Raw genomic sequence first — 18,514 nt, 5'->3', positions numbered from 1 at the left:
GCACAACAAAACTGCAGATATGAGTTAATTATTTCGGATATGCTAAATGAGCGGAGGCTTAATTACATTTTATTTTAAGGAAATACTGGCTCTCAGGAATTTGCATAATAACACTACTTATGTTAATTTTCCAAAATATCACCGTGCTCTCCATGTCTGTTGGTGCCAATTAATATAAGGAACAGGGAAGATAAACCCCCTCCAAATCATCTATGTACTATTTCCCACTCCCTGCCAAGAGGGTCTCCAAAGAAACAAAAGAACCTCATTGATCATGAATGGCTTTTGCAAAGCAGAAGATTTTACAGGTATTTCACAGCCCTGGAGTTCATTTCCTTTCTAAGAGAGCAACATAAAGAGATGTGAATGCACACCCAGGGAATGCCACCACCTCTGGCAGGGAAGAAACCATGTTTGAGGGCAGCAGTCCAGAGCACCCCAGTCAAACACTGAGAGGAACTATGGGAAGGAGAGTGAGTCCCATGGGGTAATCCTGACAATTCAGAAATAGAAATTTGCCTTGGATATGTTTTAAACAATTCCAGAGCCAAGAATACCGTGGATCTTTCCGAGCTCCCTCGTGATGCTGACCTCATCCTGGAAGGACATCCAGGGGGATTTGTTGCAGGAGTGACTTGAAAGATAAAGCACTGGCAGCTGAACTGCTGCTGGGATTCTGCAAAACCTGTTTTGTTTGGAAACCCCTCAGTGGAACAGCAGCCACGGCTCACCCTGCTCAGCCCAGGAGTCTGGGCAGGAACACTCCTGCTGCAATTCCACAATGGAGCACTGTAGGTTCAGGAAGCACACACAGGAACTGCACCAGAACACTGAATTCCTGACAGAAATTTCAAGTCAGATACTGAGAGTTTATTGTGCATGAACTCAAACAAAAATGATGAGCCATCAGTTACTGCGTGTTTGGAGATGAGGCCACACTTCCAAATGGATTTGCACTGCAGCAAAAAGCCATAGTGGCATGCCCAGCCTCAACCCATACCCCCAGGACTTCTCTCACACTACTGTGACCACACAGACCTTACACAGCTCTCTCAGGTCAGCACCACCAGGGCTGCTGCCCTCAGAAAGCCCTGGAGCCACTCAACTCCACATCCAGAACACACTGCCAGAGGCAGACGTTCCCCTCTCCCCTCCACTGCTCCCGCTCTGATGTTGAAGGAAATCTTTTATCCTGACATTTGGCTCTGCACTGGGAACAACAAACTCTGAGACTGAGGGCTCCTGTAGAGCCCCCCAGGCCTGGACTGAGCTTGTGTGCACAGTTATGTGGCTCTGACACCAGCAATGGTTTCACAGGATCCCATCATTTGTGTCTTCTCTGGCTGGCAGGACAAGCCCTGGTTGAGCTCACCAGCTGTGGAACCTGCATGACTCCTGACCAGCCTTCACAGCCAGCTCCAGTGCAGACAGGGAGAAGAGCTGGATGTTTTATTTCAGGATGTACTGTCTTAGTGGGCCATAAAAGCACACAGTGGGTGTCCCTGTGTTGCAGTGAAAGGAAGGATTTGTTCCTGTAAATCCCAGAGCAGGTGACTTTGCACCTCAGCTGGCTGGAGAAGGGAAAGCTGCACTGCACTATTGCCCCCAAAACTCATTGTAATGGGCACCTGAGTTCCTGCACCACCTACAGCAGTGCCAGGAACTGCCACGGGAACTCTTCAGGCTATTCAGTCCTGTAACTGTGCTGGCAGCCACCGGAGTCTGCCCCAGAGCTCCTGGGAGGTGAAAGCCCCACACAGGTGGCAAGTGCCATCAATAACAGAGCAACACTGAGGATTCCTCAGGTCTGATCAATTCTTAGCACCAGCTGAAGAAGCAAGTGCTGAGAAAAGAGGGGAAAAAATAATTGGCACTTGCCTGTAAATATAATTGTAGGAAGAAAGCAATATGGAAAAAGGCTGAGCCAGAGTTACACCTGCTCTCTGCAATGACAGTACATGCCCTGCTGCTCCCTGCTCTGGGCTAAGAAATGCAGTGAGGAGGAGCTGGGCAGAGCAGGGCAGCTCCTGACAGCACTACCTTATTTGGGTGCACAGCACGGCGCAGGTTCTCCATCCATTTATCTCGCTCTGCTGCAGAACGACACGAGAAGCACTTACTTCCTGATGAAGTCGTCACCTACAGGGAGAGGAACAGGATTATGTCTTGACCAGCACACTGCAGACCATGATCTGGGGGGAGAGGGGACTTAGGGAAGATGCTAGTGGATTTTATTTTTTTTTAAAGTAAACAGCTTTACCCGAGCATGAAGCAACAGCCCCTAAGGCTGGCTGAAAAACAGGACAACTCTGTGTGTCACAGAAATAATCATGGAAGCAAATTCCAATTACTTCTCCTCTTCCACACCAGAAAACACTGGATAGTGGGCCCCATGCATGTGATGCTTTAAACCACCAAGTTCCACAACTGAGTGAGTGCAAATTCTTAGATGAACTAAAGATAAATTGGAACGTCAAGAGGTTACCTGGCATCCCTCCAGGCCAACCCAAGGCCTGTGACAGCAACAACCCATTCCTGGTTTCCAGCAGAACAGCAGGCCCAGAAAGGCTGGTTTCCCACCTTCCCCCTGGGGGTCCTGTTGCTTTGGAGCCCAGGCTGTGAAGCACATGGGGACAGAACATTCCCCCCACTCCTGGCCATGGTACAAACTCACACCAGCTCAGAGCCTGCCCAGGGCACTCAGGAGCTCCCAGCACCCAGTCCCCAGCTGGGGAGAACAGGCTGGGATTCCTATCCTGGGGATGGCTGGGGAAGTGCTGCTGAACCTTCCTGTCAACTCTCAGGTTTCCAGGATCACCCCAAGGGATTATCTGCAGTATTTGGGTGACCTTCTCTGGCCATTGGGATTTCATAGCCAGGCTTTGGGAAGCAGACCCACAGCAGTGACATTTCCAGTGGTGCAAGTCCCCCTTACTCCTCACCACATCCCTGCTCCCCAAGAACAGCCATGGAAGCACCGCTGACTGGCAGACCAGAACAGAACAAAAGCACTAAACTTTCTTCCTGTCCACTACAGCAAATCTCCTTGGCACCAAGTACTGAGCCAAGGCCAACAGTTTCCTGCACCTTCTCCTACACAGACACTCCCCAGACTGCCACCTCCTGCAGTCCTGCTGGTCCTGACCCCAGCAACGTGGTGGTCATCCCTGGTGGTCACCTGGCCCTTTGTCCAGCCACACTGCCCATGTGCAGCTCTGCTGGGAGCCCACACAGACCTGGCTGGTGCTGCAAATAACTCCCCTCTGAGCTTCATTTCCGCCAGTCTCAACCTGCAGAGTTATTTCTGAGTGCTTTATCATCTCCCAGTGTTTGTGTTTACACACTGTGCACTGGGTTATCGGCTCCTGGGAGACACAATCTCCTCTAATTTCATGTATCTCCCAGAAGCCCAACCTGTTCGCACAGCAGAGCTGGCACTCGCTAACATTTGTCATTAGCAAACCTCAATGATAAGTTGAACACATCCCTTCCTTTGAACACACACATCCAACCAGGACAGAATGAGAAGAGACCTGTCCTGTCTTTACATAAAAATGCAAGAAATCTTCCAACCCTTGATATTCCAGAGGCTTTCTCCTCCAGACAGACACTCTTCCCTGTCCTTACATGCTTTTATACTCTGCCTGTAAAATATATCTTTCAGAGCACTTCCAGTTCCAAGAACAGACTCCACATTAGCAGGCACAGCAGTGTGATCCCTCCAGCACCTTCCATGCTTTGGAGCACTCCCAGCTTCTCCCAAGCCTCCCATTACAAACCCATCTGCCCCATCTCTTCACTGCTGTGAACCTCCATCCCTGCACGTCCCCACACAGAGTTCTGGTGGCACCCAGGAGGTACCACACACACTCTGCCTGTGCCACGTGCTGCCCACGCCCTGCTCTGCCAGAGTCCTGCATCCTGATCCTCCTCCCAGAGGGAGCTCACAGTCCTGGCAGGCAGTGACACCACGGAGAGGTGACACACAGCTGAGCTGTTGTTGGTTAAAACTTGGTTGTAATAACACCAAGGTCATGGGTTCAATCCCCTGTGTGGGCCATTGACTGAAGAGTTGGACTTGATGATCCTTGGGTGTCCCTTCCAGCTCAGAATAGCCTGGGATTCTGTGAAATGCTTCTGGGACACAGTGCTGTGCCATCCTAACACCAACCACAAACATGAACAGCACAGCAGAAACACTCAGCAACAGTTTTAAGGCCAGAACTGGGAGAGAAGTAACGCCAGGATGCACAGCAAGGGAGCAACTGCTCCAGGCAGCTCCCCACCTGCCCCAGGGATGGGAATTTCTGAGCCTCCCAGGGAGTTCTTCAGACATGAACCTCACAGATCAGACCCTGAGCCTTATTCAGCTAATTCAGCTGCAGAAAACTCAAAGCCACTCATGTTGAAGCCCAATCCATCAAAGTCCTGACACTCCTGGTACAGCCACAGTGCCCTGCAGGTGTCAGAGCCAAGTTTCTGCACTCACAGCAGGGAAAACCCTCAGGCCACTGATGTTCTGACCAAGCCCACAAACCCCATCCCCACCAATCACATAGAAATCAGTTTATAATAAAGGTGGAACAGTCCAATACACCTCTCAGTAAAGGACACCATTAGTCCATTGCCTCAGAGGCCATTTGTCACCCAGCTCTGTGTTTGGCTCTTTGGTTTTGATGGGGTTGGGTGTACAAATGTGTTTGGAAATGTCCTCAGATCTGCAGGATTTGGTAGGAAACTTGGAAGCTCATCCATGAAGGAGAATTAAGATTTCTTTGGCAGGTGTTGAAAGATGCTCTGCTAAAGACAAGTTCTCCTTGGTGGCACACATGGACCCCAGAGCTGCAGGGAGGATCATTTCCAAACAGCCATGTCATTCAGCTGTCCTTCTACTGAAGCTGTTAATTCACTGTCAGGTTTTAACAACTATCTGTTAAGCTGAATATCTAATATATTTTCTTGCCACGCTTAAGTCAACACATGAGTTATCATGGCAAAATTAATTATTTGGTTTAAAAATAATTATCAATTAATTAATCACTCAAACCCTAAAAAACCTGTAACTGTCAAATTGAAGTGAGAGGAGGAGAAAATCATGTGTCAGATATGAAGTGTGTCGTGATCTGATGGGAGCTGAAGGTTCCATCTACCATGTGTGACCAAAAATGTAATTTTCCCCAGATCTGCAATCACACCCCAGCTTTTGAGTTCTGACCTAAATATCATATGGCATTAATGATCTTTACGAGATATTAATTATCTTTATCAAGTCAGTATTCTGCTCTCATCAAGATTTTGGATATGCTAGAATACTGTTAATATACAGGATGAACTCAATTAATAAAACTCATTAATTTCTGAAATGTTACTTATTCCCATCCATTTTCCCCAGTCCTTGGATGGGTGATCTCTTCACTCAGATAAAATCTTGCCATTTTAACGAAGTTTTAGGTACAGGGTGGGTTCCTCACTTAAAGGGATCTCCATGGAGTAGCTGGAGGTGACAAGTGAGTTCCCTCAGCTCCTCCCCCCGTGTGCAGAGGGTCTCAGGAGGACCAGCTGTGGCTCAGCTGGTCTGTACCCCCGCCCTGTGCCAGGGGCACCAGCGCTGCCCTCGCCGGCCCCTCACGAAGGGCCAATGTTGGCACAGCTGGAGCACATCAGTGGGGTGCAATTTAGTGCCCCACATTCTCCTGTGCTGAGGCAGGGCCAGGGTGAGGCAGCACAGCCTCAGGTGTGTCACAGCACCCACAGTTTGTCCTTCTCCCAGCTGTGTCCCGGGACAGCACAGGCACGAGCTGGGAGCAGGCCAGGCTTTGGGGTGCCAACCCTAAGAGAGCCCCTCGGTCCTGATGCCCTGCCTGGCCCAGGACCCACAAACAGCAGGGCCAGACCAGGCTCTGGGAGCCTGGCCTTGGAGGCTCCATTCCTGGAGAAGGTGCCCACTGTATGTTTAGCACACGCAGGATGTGCAGTGGCACGGGATGATTTGCTGACTGGGAAGTCTTATCAGGAGAAAAGAAGATGATGCTGAGTAATTTAAAAAAAAAATCAATGAAGAAAATAAGTAAATACTGACTGCCAAGTACTGAGCAAGGCAGGAAAAAAAGCAAGTTTCACAAAACTAAGCAGAAAAGGCTGAATGCAGCCCATGGCAAAGCCCTGCCCTGCTGCTGAGTGCCCATCCCAGCAGAGCCCAGCACATCCCAATGCAGGTCGGTGGGGCTGAAGGAGAAGAACAATTCCCTGCACCTTCCTCCACCAGCTGCCTCCCAACGAGCCACTTGGTTGTTTTCCACTGCAGATGGCTCTGGCACCTCTCGCTTTTGTCTCCGTCTGGGTGTGCTGCCAGTTCCTGCTCCGAGCCCGCTCTGCTCCATCTGCAGCCATGGCAGACCCTGCTGTCCTGTCCTGCCCCCAGCCCAGGAGGCTGCCCTGGTGCTGTGGTGTGGCAAAAGCTGTGCCACACTGTGCCATGCACAGGGGAGACCCTACAGACACGGCCAGCTGGGGATGGAACAGCTCCCGAGGCGCTGTCCCTGCACAGCCACCCCACTGCCAGGAGAAGGGAGTTCAGGACTGGGACAGGCTGGCACTGCCCAACAGCAGCGACCCAAACCTGCTGGTCCTGACAGATCTCCCCAGAGAGCAGATCCACAACAGCCTCAACAGGCCAACCACAACCACAGCACATTCACAACCCACTGTACAGGAAATATCTCAGTTCCCCTTGTCCCTGTGACCTTCTCACTTGCCCTGAGAAAGGAGCTCTGACCAAGAAATGTCATCTGCTGAGCTTCTCACCCTTCAGCGTTCCCACACACAGCAGTGAGATGATGGCTCTGGGCCATCAGCTTCCATTTTCCCTTCTGCCTTGTGCAGACTTCCAGCAGAACTTTCCCAGGAACCACTGCAGGTAATGCAGCTCTTGCTGAACTCCCAGGAAAGGGCAGCAGCCTTGGCCAGACTCTGCCTGTGCTCTCAGATAAAGGAATGCCAAGAGACTCTTGGAATCACAGGCCACTGCCAGGACCCTCAGGAAACACTGGTGACAAGGTGACATTCACACCTGGAGAAGGAGAAGATGCTCATGCTGTTTTGTGGCCCAGCTTTCACCAGTGCCTGACATGGAGAGCAGGTGATGATCCCTGCACAGGTTGGGGTCTGGAGGGGCCAGCACAGCCACACATCCCATCCCACCCCACCCCACCCCTTGGCCTGGGCACATTCCTCTGGCCCTGCCCTGCCCAAAGGCAATGCCCTCACTTTGTGTCCACCAGTGCTACCCGAGTGCTTGGCAGGCTGTGGCCCCGGCCTGGCACCCACCAGGGATCCCAGGAGACCTGCAAACCCATCCCAGTGCCGACCTCACTCCCAGTCTGGAGAGGCCCTCTGGAGACCCTGGGCCAAGGCACTGCCACCATGTGCCATTTAGCTCTCACCTCGGTCCCTCCTGCTGCTGGAGCTTGCTGGTGAGAGGCCACCACTCACAAATCAATGTCCCTTTTGTCTCCTGGCATTCTTCCTCCCCTCTGCAGGGTTTGCAGCAATTAACACTTTCATGTTTCCTGTGTGACTCCTCTTTATTCAACTCACTTAAAACCAAAATTTTCTTCCTCCTTACAAGTGTATGGCTTGTGCAATTTCCCTCTCAGTCGACTTTCTGCAAGTGCTGTTCACCTCCCTCCCCCTGCTCTGTGTGCTGAACAGAATTGGTAAACAACTCTTATATTATGGATGTCACATCTATTTTCCATCTAGCTTCATTTTATCTTTCTTGAGTGGAATGTAACAGAGGCCATATAATTTACAAAACTGTTCTCCTCCTGATCCACCACACTTGCTCAATTCCTCAGAGAATGAGCAGCACTGGAAAATTTATTCCCCAGCCCACTCTGGAGTTTGTGTTTGGGGCTGTTTTTTCTAAGACTGTTTTCATGTTACCTGCCTATTTCAGTAAAGAAAAAGTCTTTGTCTCCTCAGTCTGGCTCCTCTTGGAGCCTGACAAGGTGTTTTCACCCAGCACTGCCCATCCAAGGACAGCCTGAGCACTGTCAGCCCTACAGCACAATCCAAGCATGGACACACCATTTATCTGCCCTTCCATGCCCAGGCACAAACAGGTTACCTTCTCTTCACAGAAACACAAGTATCAGCCACCTTATTACTGTGAGAAAACCATTTCCCTGTTCTGTACCCAGCCACTGCCATAAGCAATAATAGTTTGCCATCCACAATTCAGGACAAATGATTCCCAAGACAAACTACATTGAATTATCCAACTACAGCCTGGTTTGTACGTGTCCTACTCCTGCTAGCACAGACCTAACCACATGCCATAACAGATGTCAAAATAATCTGAAATACTCACAGATTTTTCTATTTACCCAAACAAGCCAAGCTTCAGCTTTCTAGACAAAGTCCTCAACACTCCCACTGACAGCAGTGGGTTGGCTCTGTGACCACATCCAATGTCTTTGGGATCACTGAGTAGGGACTATTAGCACTTCCCAGGATCTGTAGGAACATAAACTCCGAATAGATGGATGCTCTGTTGCTGCACAGCCCCAGGCAGGGCAGCACCTGTGCCAGCAGGAAGCTCTGCTGCAACACAGCTTACAAGGAGCTCATTGCTCTGGCTGTGTGGATATGATCCTCCCTGGAATGATGGGAGCAATTTTCTGCCTATGGAATGGTCTCTGTGTGGCAGTTCAGAGCAGAACATTGTGTAGCAGTGAGAGCCCCAGGTGGCACCAACACCTGGCTGCCCTGCCAGCCCCGCACGGCAGCGGCGCCCGCGCGCACCGACGGCTCCTCACCTCGAAGCAGTAGTCTTGTCCCAGGATGCTGCTGTGGACGGGCTTGATGACCACCTCCTCCTCCATGCTGAGATCCAGGGCCTCAACAGCACTGCTGGGACTGAGCAGGGACTCGTGGGAGCGCGATTCTTTCAGCCTCGGCATTAGATGGGATCTGGAGGGAGAGCAAACGCTGTCAGTGGATGCTCCACTTCCCGGAGAAACCGTTCAGTCCATCTGGCAGCAACAACTGCAGAGCATTCCGGGCACTGTTTTGTCACGAAACAACCCAGGGCCCTGAAGAGCAGGGCCTGCTACACTGGCTCATTTGTAATTTCTATTACAGGCTGTATGAGCAGTAAAACAATTCCTCCCAACTCTGCTGCAGTCACGAGTCAGTTGTTAGAGGTTTGCAGACTGTGGGGCTCTGCACAGCTGAGTGAGGCTTTAAATGGCCACCACACCTGCTGGGTGAGACTTCCCAGGTGCACAGTGTTCCTGAGGTGTGGTGCTGCTGAATGGCACTTCCCAGGGTGGGTACCTCACAGATGCCAGCTGGCCCCAGCACCCACTGCTCTCCCATCAGCACCCCAGGCCCTGCAGCCCCTGGTGCTGAGCCCCCAAAGCCCCCAACACCCCCAGCACAGACAGAGCCAGCACGGGGATCCACACTGTGTAACCAGTAACCCCAGGGCTCGTGTGCTCTCTCTGATTGTTACACACATGCCCAGGACAGGGACAGTGTGGAAAATAAGGCTGTGATAGCCCCATCGACTGATGTAAATGCTGTGGAGTCCCACTGGCAGCATTTAGCAGCAGGGAGCCCACAGACAGCGAGCAGAGCTCCAGTTCTGAGACAGCCAATACAATCAATGGGGCTGTAACTCTTAAAGCAAAACCAGAGAGCTCAAGGGGGAGAAAAATAAAAGATAGTTAAGTAGTCCCAGGGAACACACAGCAAAACCATAAAGCTGCAAGGGAAAAGCTAACTTGAGAGCAAAGGGAGCAGCTGCCTTCTCTAGGCTTGCACCATGTCAAATATTCGTATGTCAAAGCTCTCATCACGGTCACTCTGACCTCTAAAACCTCTGGCAAGCACTTTAGGGGCTTGCAAAGAGACCCTGTCTACAAAGAGCATGATCCTCCTCCCAAGGCATGGAAGGACAGCAATAAGAGGAGTTTGTGATATTCTCAGCATGGCCTTTCCTGAGTGAAACAACAATGCTCCCAGTATACTCCGGACTGCTCTGCTCTCTGGGTTGAGTTTTGCTGTCCTCCAGAATAGGGCTGACCCAAACAGAGGGAAATGTCAACAGTGCATGCAAAATTCATTGCTTCCAGTGAATCACAGGCCAGGCTGAATCCAGAAACAGCCCAAGGAGATTCTGAGATAAAGGGCAGCAGGAGATAAACAGGTGCTTCTCTAGATTTGCCATTAAGATTCAGGCCATGGATGAAGCCCCAGGTGATAACAGAACTGCCCGCAGCTGGTTCTGTGGCTCAGCATGTTAAATGGACAGCTCTGAGTGCCAGGGGCCACCCTCCTGGCCAGCAGCACTGCAGGACACCCAGCCTGGGGACACACTGCCCGAGGGCTCGGGGACAGCACCGTCCCCACACACCTCCCAAGGCAGTGCCTGTAAAACACCTGCAGAACAACCAACACCGCGGTCTCTCCAAGGGGACAACCCCCAGCCTGGGCTGTTGGCAGAGCCCTGTGCTGGATCAGGAGCTGCAGCTTCCCAGCAAAGGCTCTCTATGCCATTAGCAATATTCTCAACTGCCCACTCACCCCGTATCTCTATGGTGAATAAATTGATCTTTAGGAACCCAGCACAGTCATTTCCCAGTACTTTGTGGCAATTTTGCACTATTTTCACAGAAAAGGGTCCCTCTCCTTCTCCTCTGAATGGTACTGTAAATTAACTCTAATACAGGCAGACAGATCAAGTTACCTCTGGCTGCTGAGGGCAGAACCAATATCCAGCAGCTCAGGAACTGACAATACAGACTGCTCACCCCATCCAGAAAAACCCAGAATCCAGGCAGTTATGGTCAATTTTATTTCCATATTTTTAGGATGAAATTAGAAAAGGTAGATAACTGAGCTGCAGTTGGTTATTTACTTGCATTGTTGTGCAGACTAATATAAATACTGATAATCTAAACCCACAGCTCAGGACTACAAACTCACACACACACCACCAAGCTGCACTGCTTCATGCTGGCCAAAGAATTTTTGTTAAAATTAAAACACATCAAGTCTATTTTTCATTTAAAACTAGTGCAGCTGCAAGGCCACGGGTGGGAATGCAGATGTTCAGTACAAAGAATTACCAGGGGGGAGTTTCTCAGGACATATTATACTCTCACCAAATTCAGCAAATGTGTATTTATACCCCTCCACGCTCTGCTGGCTGCCTCTGGGAACCCTAAAATGACCAGGATTTTTTCAGGGAGGTTATTTGTCAGGGCCTTGCCTCGGCAGGACCTGCTCCCACGATGCTGCTCTTGCTCCTGAGCGGCCCAGCGGGTCCAACCCAGGTCAGCAGCAGCCACATTTCTCACCAGATGCTGCTCTGTGCAGAGGGAGCACTGCAGGACTCAAACCAGCCCTAAAAACCCAGCATCTGTCTCTGTATTGAGAGCTAAGTTGGGAGATGTCATTAATTAGAGACTCTTGTTGGAAATCCTGGTGGCAGGGATGAGGGATCTGTGCCAGCTCAGCCCTGGCAGTGCAGGATGAGCAGAGCCCCCTCCCAGTACCCAGGGCTGCCCTGATGCCACTGCCCTAACCCACAGCAGCACAGCATGGTCTGAGGGGGCTGCAAACACCCTGGAGAGGCAGCAGGGTTGTTGCACACCACCTGCCTTCAAAGGGCACTTGGTCCTTTCATTTTCATACTGTTCCAGAGCAGGGAGAGCACTCCTGTCCCTCGGTGACACGGCATTGGCAGTAGGAGCCCATTTACTGGGAGAGTCCCTGTTGCTGCTCCCACACCTTCCCTTTGCACAGAGAAAGGCCATGAGCTGCTTTCCTGACCCCAAAAGCAGCATCCAAGGAGGCAGAGACAGCAGGGCCCCTGCAAACCTGTGCTCCTCATGAGCCACCCCACTCCCCAACAGCCAAAGGGCCCTGGAACACCATCTGCCCATGGGGAACACACTCCCAGGATGACAGAGCCACTTGGTTCAGATTCATGTCCCTGCCACCACTGCTCAAGACTCTGCCTGTGGGGCCCAACCCACTTCTTGCTCCAATAACTCACTGTGTATTCCAGGTCCCATCCTGGTTCACGTCAGCTGATCCAATTCCAACCCCACACCTTTGTTTTAATGTGGTGGGACCGGCCAGCTGCCCAGAGCCATCTCACAGCAGGAAACCCTCTTTCCAAACAGCACATTCTGTTCTTTTTGCCAAGGGCCTTTTTTTAATCCCTTTCTACTTGCCTGAAGTTCAGTTGAAATGAAGGGGGGAGGAAAAAAATCTCATAAAAGAGCACATTAGTTCTAAAGAGAAATAACATTACTGCTACTGGCACTGACCTGGCGAGTCCTACAGAGCAGCAGCCAGTCTGGTTATTAAAGAAAGAGCTTTGCTGCCCGAGAGCAATGAGAGAGGATTGTTGTGCTAAATAATAAAGTCATAAACCATTACCATGTGAAGGATGCATCCCCTCCACAGCCAGCTGAGTATCAGCAGGCTGTGACAGCACACCCAGTCCAACCAGGATCACGTGGACTGCAGGGAGGACCTGGAGAAACAGGCATGGAGACACAATCCATCCTCTCCTCATCCAGCTTCAGGGCTGGCTTTTGAGCAGTGGAGTAGCAGCAAACAGGGCCAACAAAGAGACAGCCCTACTGGTTCTCATTTCAGAGCCTCACCTGCCTGAAACCACCCAGCTGCTGCTCCTGTGGTTTTATGATGAGAACATTCCTGACTGTTTTCGGGAGACAGAAACAACCAGGGAACCTGACTGAGTAGTTGCAGAGGGATGGAGAAGACACAGAATGCAACACTGAAACACAGGGAAAAAACATTAGGAGCCTTTCTTAAATCTCCTACTGTTCTGCTCCGAGAGCACAAGCAAACTGGGGAATTCTGAAGGAAGTCCAGGCACTGAGCTAAAGATGTCCCATTAACCAGCTGCAGAGCCAGCTGTGAATGCCTCCCCAGTGGCAGAGGGATGTGATCTCCTAAATTACAGTTGGACTCTGTGACACCTTTCCTGGTCAGGATGGATTCCCTGCATGCAGCTTTTTGAGGCTGACAGTGCTTTCTGTGCCCAGCTGGGAACAGGTTCCTGGGGCAGCCCTGACCCCCTCCCCAACACGTGCCACTGCAGGGGGTCCCTCCGTGCCCAAAAGCAGCAGAACAGACTGTCAGATCCACATGCAGCATAGACAGAATTTAAATCTGTCTCCAGCCCAGGGATTAGGGGTTTGTTATGACTGAGAACAAAGTGGACAACTCCAGTAAATTGATTTGCAACATCAGATGGGAGAAGGATTTTTAGCAGCCGCAGATGGGAGTAAATCACCCGCCACCCCCTGCCAGGTCTGTGGGGCAGCCAGGGAGCTCTGCCCTGTGCCTGCTGTCCCACCTGAGCCCCACTGCTGCTGGGTCACACTGGGTATGCCCTGCAGGGCCCAGGCTGCTCCCAGGGCTGCACTGCTCCCCACTGTCCCCACTGCAGCCCTCCCCAGAGCCCAGCAGCAACACCCCAGTGCCAACTTCCCGCTGACCCCCCGAGCACTGCTGGGACTTCTCATCCCTCCCTCCCCTGTGCCTGATCCTGCTTCAGGGTAACAATAAACACCAAAGGGATGGGAAGAACCACCAAAAACAGCACAAGAGAACTTGCATGCTCCCAGGAGATGAAGAGGGGTTTTTTTCCTATGGGGATGAAGTCTCAGCAAGCAGCAGCACATCCTTCTCTATGAGTTGCTACCCTGAACTTTCTCCTGCCGGTTCCTGAAGTCCAGTTGCTGATTTCTGCTTGGGAAACACTGCCCAGCACACTCGTGATGGGAACCTGGCGTTACAGGTTACCCTTACTAATGCAACACCTTCCCTGAGCAACACAAAGGACATGTAATTAAACTTATTAATGCCTGCCCTTGTTTTTACACTGTTCTCAGTTTCAACCGGCAGCAGGATTAATTACATTCAAAAGGACTCTGTCAGCTCCTACCAGATTCCAAACGTTGTTTTTGCCAGAGCAAACCTGAAGGATGATTTTAACCCGTGACATTCACCTGAGCGTGGGTATTTGTTTGTTTAACAACGTGCCACTGGCAAGTTTGTCAGTGCCAACCTGCAAGCCCAGCCCAGCCCAACCAGCAAGGGCAATGATGGCATTTGTGACAAGCTGAGAGGAAATGCAAAAGCAAGGAAAGGGCATCAGAAAGGTGATCAGAAATGTATACTTGTGTTTCAATCACCAAAAATGTTCTTAAGGAGCTAAGGAAGTACCTTCTCCTTCTTTCCCATGAGCAGAACGGCACCAACATGTCGCTTTTAACAGAAATCAACACTTAATATAAAAAAATTATCTTTTCTTATCACATCAACCTAAATAGAGCTAGACCTGGGCACATCTGATGCAAACAGCACTGACAGATCCACCACTCCAGTTTGGAGCCCGAGCCACAGCACAGCCCTGAGAAGGAGCCGCTGTCACAGCCCCGGCCTGGGGAACACCCGGGCACGTCCATGGCAGCGAACCCGGGATGCTGCTGTGCAGCTGCGGCAGCGAGCCCGAGCCCCGGAGCCCCCGGGCTCACCGCCTCCCACGGGGGAGAGAGAGGGTGGGGACGGAGCCTTTGATTCCCATCCCTGACATTTTGCGTAACACCAGCCCGGAGGCGGCATCTGGACAGGGCGGCGAAGGCGAGGCAGGATCCGTCCTGCTGGACCGACCACACGGAAATGGAACCGCGAGGCCCATCCCCGCCCCGCGGCCGCCGAGCCGGGCACGGGCACGAACCGAGCCATGGAAACAAACGGCGAACACACGGGCCGAGCGCACGGAGGGGGCCGCACATCCCCTCCCATCCCCGGGTCGACAGCACGGAGAGGGGCCGCACATCCCATTCCATCCCATCCCATCCCCAGGCCGAGGACACGGAGGGGCCGCACATCCCCGGGCCGGGCCGGGCCGGAGCCGCTGCCAGCACCGATCCCTCCAGCGCGGCGGCCTCCGCGCCCCGGCCCCGCTCCCGTTCCCGCACCCGCCCCGCATCCCGGCCCCGCTTCGGGCGCTGCGCGGAGAGTTCGCGTTGGCCGCGCAGGAGCCGCGCACCTCCGGGCACCCCGCACTCGGTCACTCAGACCCCCAGGCAGCCCCGCACCCACTCAGGCCCTCGGACATCCCGCACTCGGTCACTCAGACCCCCGGGCAGCCCCGCACCCGCTCAGACCCCCGGGCAGCCCGCACCGCTCACCCGCAGGGCCCGGCCCCGGCCCCCGCCGCGCCGCTGTCCCCGCTCCGCCGCCGCCCCGCCCGGGCCGGGCCATGCCGCGCTCCCACCGCCGCCGCCGCCGCGGGCGGGGACCCCCGGCCCGGCCCCGCCGCCCCCGGCCCCGTTCCGGACCGGCCCCGCCGCCGCCCCGCCCCGCCCCGCCGCGGCCCATTGGCTGCGCTGTAGCTGGGCAGAGCCCCGGGCCCGCCGCCCCCGGAGCGCGGGCAAGGCGCGGGGGGCTCCGGGGGGCCGCGGGAGCGCATCGCCGCTCCCCGCGCTCGGGTGCGGGGGGTCCCGCACCGCCCTCCCCGCAGCGCCCCCCGGGCCGCTCACCCCGCTCCGCATCCCGCCTGTGCCGCCCCGCCGCGCTCGCTGCGTGGTTGTGATGAAGCGGGGGAGAAACGCAGCGCTGCGGGACCCCGCGTGGGGCGGCCGCGGCCCCGCAGCGTCCCCCGGCCCGGCACCCGCACCCGCACCGGCCCCGGCAGCGGAGGGGAGGGACGGCCCGCCCGTCCCTGCCCTCGGCCGCGCTCCGCATTCCTTTCCCGTTTGGGAGCCGAGTCACTGACCTTTGCAGCAGCGCGATCCACAGCATGGAGTAGCGCCTGCAGCAGCAGCCCGCGGCCCCTCCGTGAGCCATGGCCCGCACCCCGCATCGGCGGGGGCTCCGCGGGGCTCCCCGGGCAGCCTCAGGGCACGCGGGGCCCGCGGCAGCAGCTGAGCGGCACAGGAGATGGGAGGCAGCGGAGAGGAGAGGGGGAGGCTGCACGGCATGGTCCCACTGTCCCGACTGCCACCATCCTCACCCAGCCCACGCCGACACGTTCCCAGAGCCAGACTGCTGCTGTCATCCTGGCATATTCAAATGCCTCCATTACTCATCAAGAACAAAGTAGGACTATCTAGTAAATGAAAAACCACCACATGGCACTGTCCCTGCCTGTTACTGCTGGCTGCTTCCTCTTCCACTTTTCAAAGGCTACTGTCCATGTCTGCAGCAAAGCACAAATCCTCCAGCTCATGTGAGGCGGCTCCGGATCAGCGGAGAAAGCCGACACCGGGGCTGCAAAGGCCGGTCAGCATTGGAGGAGAAAAGCAGAGCAGTGCGAAACATGCCCAGGTGACAGGAATACTTGGGAGAAGGCAGCAGGTCTCAGAGTGGGAGACGGGCAGGTCCTGCCCGAGGCAGCAGGCACGAGTCTCGCCTCCTCCAGGGACTTCCAAGGCGGATTCCCAGACGGACCGTCCCTCCAGGCAGCACCACCGTGCACGGCGCTGACAAACCAGTCAAAATTCGCAGGTTCTCTGCCCAGTTCCAACACTAACTCCCTGCACAGCCTCACCTGTGTGCCTCTCCTCCTCAGCCAGGGAGGTGGCCATGACCCTCTCACTCCAAAGGCTCTAGAAAACGTGCAGCAGGATTATTGCTGGGCTTGACTAACAAGGAGCTCTGCCTGTCACCTAAAGCCAGTGGGGTCCTTTCTTCCCTCCTGGGCAAACTGGTCCCCACCACGCTCCGGGGACAACGGCCCCAGCTCACCAGCCAGGCTGGCAGCAGAATGCCCCTGTCACTGTGTGTCCCACCTTGCCTCCTTAGCAGAGAACATCCAGACCCCTTCCCCTTGCAGCCTGCAAACAGCGCTCTGGATTTAGCACATTTTGCCTCATTTTTGCCTCCCCCCATTCCGCCTGCCAGTGGTTTGAAGTTTTCTCACCCTTTTCTGGCAGATGCCATGCAGAGAGAAAAGCTTGCTGTCCTTGATCTGCTTTTCAGGGCTTCTATAAAGTAGGGCACCAGCATCAACCCAGCGTCAGGTTTTTGATACATCGCTGGAGTAGCCAAAAATAATAACAGGCAGCTTCAGTCAATCTTTTTCTTTTCAAATCTGCAGCAGCAGCAGCAGCAGCACAGGGGTCCTTTGTGTGGCAGAGCAGAAAATACGGTGCACTCCAGCCTGCAATTGTGGTCAGCAATCCAGAGCCATTCCCGCCCGAAGCTGCCCCGCAGCGCCCGAGTCCTGTGCGGGTCCTCAGCGCGGAGCTCCTGCCCCGAGGGGTTCCCTCTGCCCAGCCATGGGCGCTTCGCTCTCCCTGTTGCCTTTAGCACCTTATCTCCCCGGCTGCGGCGAAACACTAAGGTCAAGTTACAGTTCTACCAACCCTTTTATCTCTCTGGCAAGCACGAAAACACAGAACCTGAACTTTGGAATGAGCCCTCACACCTGCGGTGGGCGGAGAGCAGAGCGGACCCAAGGCACTGGGAGAAGGGATAGTCCAGGTTCTCTGCAGCCCAGCACTGGAACAGTGTCTGCTGCACGTTCAGACACTTTATTAGGACGCTCTGGAAGGAAGTACTGATCCCAACAAACATGTGCCTTGGCCTGTGCTCCCGCAGGAAGCTGCTACTCTGGGAACTGTGGCGGCTCCAGCTGACGTAGGGACCCAGCACAGCTTCCACATGGCAGCAAAGACCAGCAGAACCCAGCAAAAGAGCTCTGTCTGCTGGGAACTGCCCAGCTGAATTCCCCCTGTCCCCAACCTGAAATTCCAGGCATCAGGAGATGAAGTAAGGCTTGACCTTGGAGCCCCAGTGCTCTGTGGGTCTGTTGAGCTGGACATTGATTCTCCACACTCTCACCTTGGTGAATGACAACTGGGTTTCCCCACAGGAATGTTGGGAAGTGCCCCTGCACCATCGATCCCGCTGGGCTGGGGCTGGTGCCTGTAACACACAAACTTCTTGAGGCCACAGCTCTGGAATGCACAGGCCATTCCCTGTCCTCTCCCTCTCCACAGCCTCTGGACTGAATACTCATGTGTGGCTCAGGAGCTACAAGAAAAAGCCAAAACTCTGCAGACCAGGGGGCTGGGGACCGCTCTGCCCCCTCCCCAGGGAGTGCCAGGCAGTGAAGGAACCACATGCCACTGACTCAGTGTTCAAACACTGCTGCAGTCTCAGCTCATTTTATCCACACCAGGGTTTGCCCAGCTTCCTCCCAGAGAATTTGTCCCTCATCTCCTGTCTGCACAAGGTGGTGTCTCCCTGCAGAAACACCTGTGCTCCTGTTCAGCGGGTGCCACGCAGGTGTGCAGCACAGTCGGGGCTCTGAGTGTCACTGCAGTGCTGGCACCGTCCCTGGGCACTGCACTGACCCCACCCCAGCCCCTCCTGCTCCCGGTGGGATCCCAGCACCCACCCACCCACCCACCCACCCTGCTCTGAGCTCCAGGAATGGCATTTGGGAAAG

The 18,514-nt window shown here is 54.0% G+C and overlaps 1 protein-coding gene across 11 annotated transcripts in view; it reads right to left on the bottom strand.

Annotated features, from left to right (window-relative positions):
* The window catches only part of DAB2IP (DAB2 interacting protein), a 167,044-nt gene that overhangs the window by 31,858 nt on the left and 116,672 nt on the right, over nt 1–18,514 (bottom strand). For 8 of the 11 annotated variants that reach the window (XM_071574628.1, XM_071574631.1, XM_071574632.1 and 5 more), the window contains 2 exons: nt 8,820–8,973; nt 2,041–2,139 (listed from right to left, as the gene is read on the bottom strand). In XM_071574628.1, coding sequence (XP_071430729.1) covers nt 2,041–2,139; nt 8,820–8,973 — 253 coding nt within the window. Of the gene's footprint in view, nt 1–2,040; nt 2,140–8,819; nt 8,974–15,248; nt 15,380–15,599; nt 15,699–16,981; nt 17,408–18,514 lie in introns of those variants that run through there. The other 3 variants (XM_071574633.1, XM_071574637.1, XM_071574636.1) reach the window with 3 other exon arrangements.

Source organism: Pithys albifrons, chromosome 20 (genome assembly GCF_047495875.1).
Source record: "Pithys albifrons albifrons isolate INPA30051 chromosome 20, PitAlb_v1, whole genome shotgun sequence".
Lineage (NCBI taxonomy): Eukaryota > Metazoa > Chordata > Aves > Passeriformes > Thamnophilidae > Pithys > Pithys albifrons.
The sequence above is the reverse complement of the archived record's forward strand: the minus strand, read 5'-3'. Positions and strand labels throughout refer to the sequence as shown.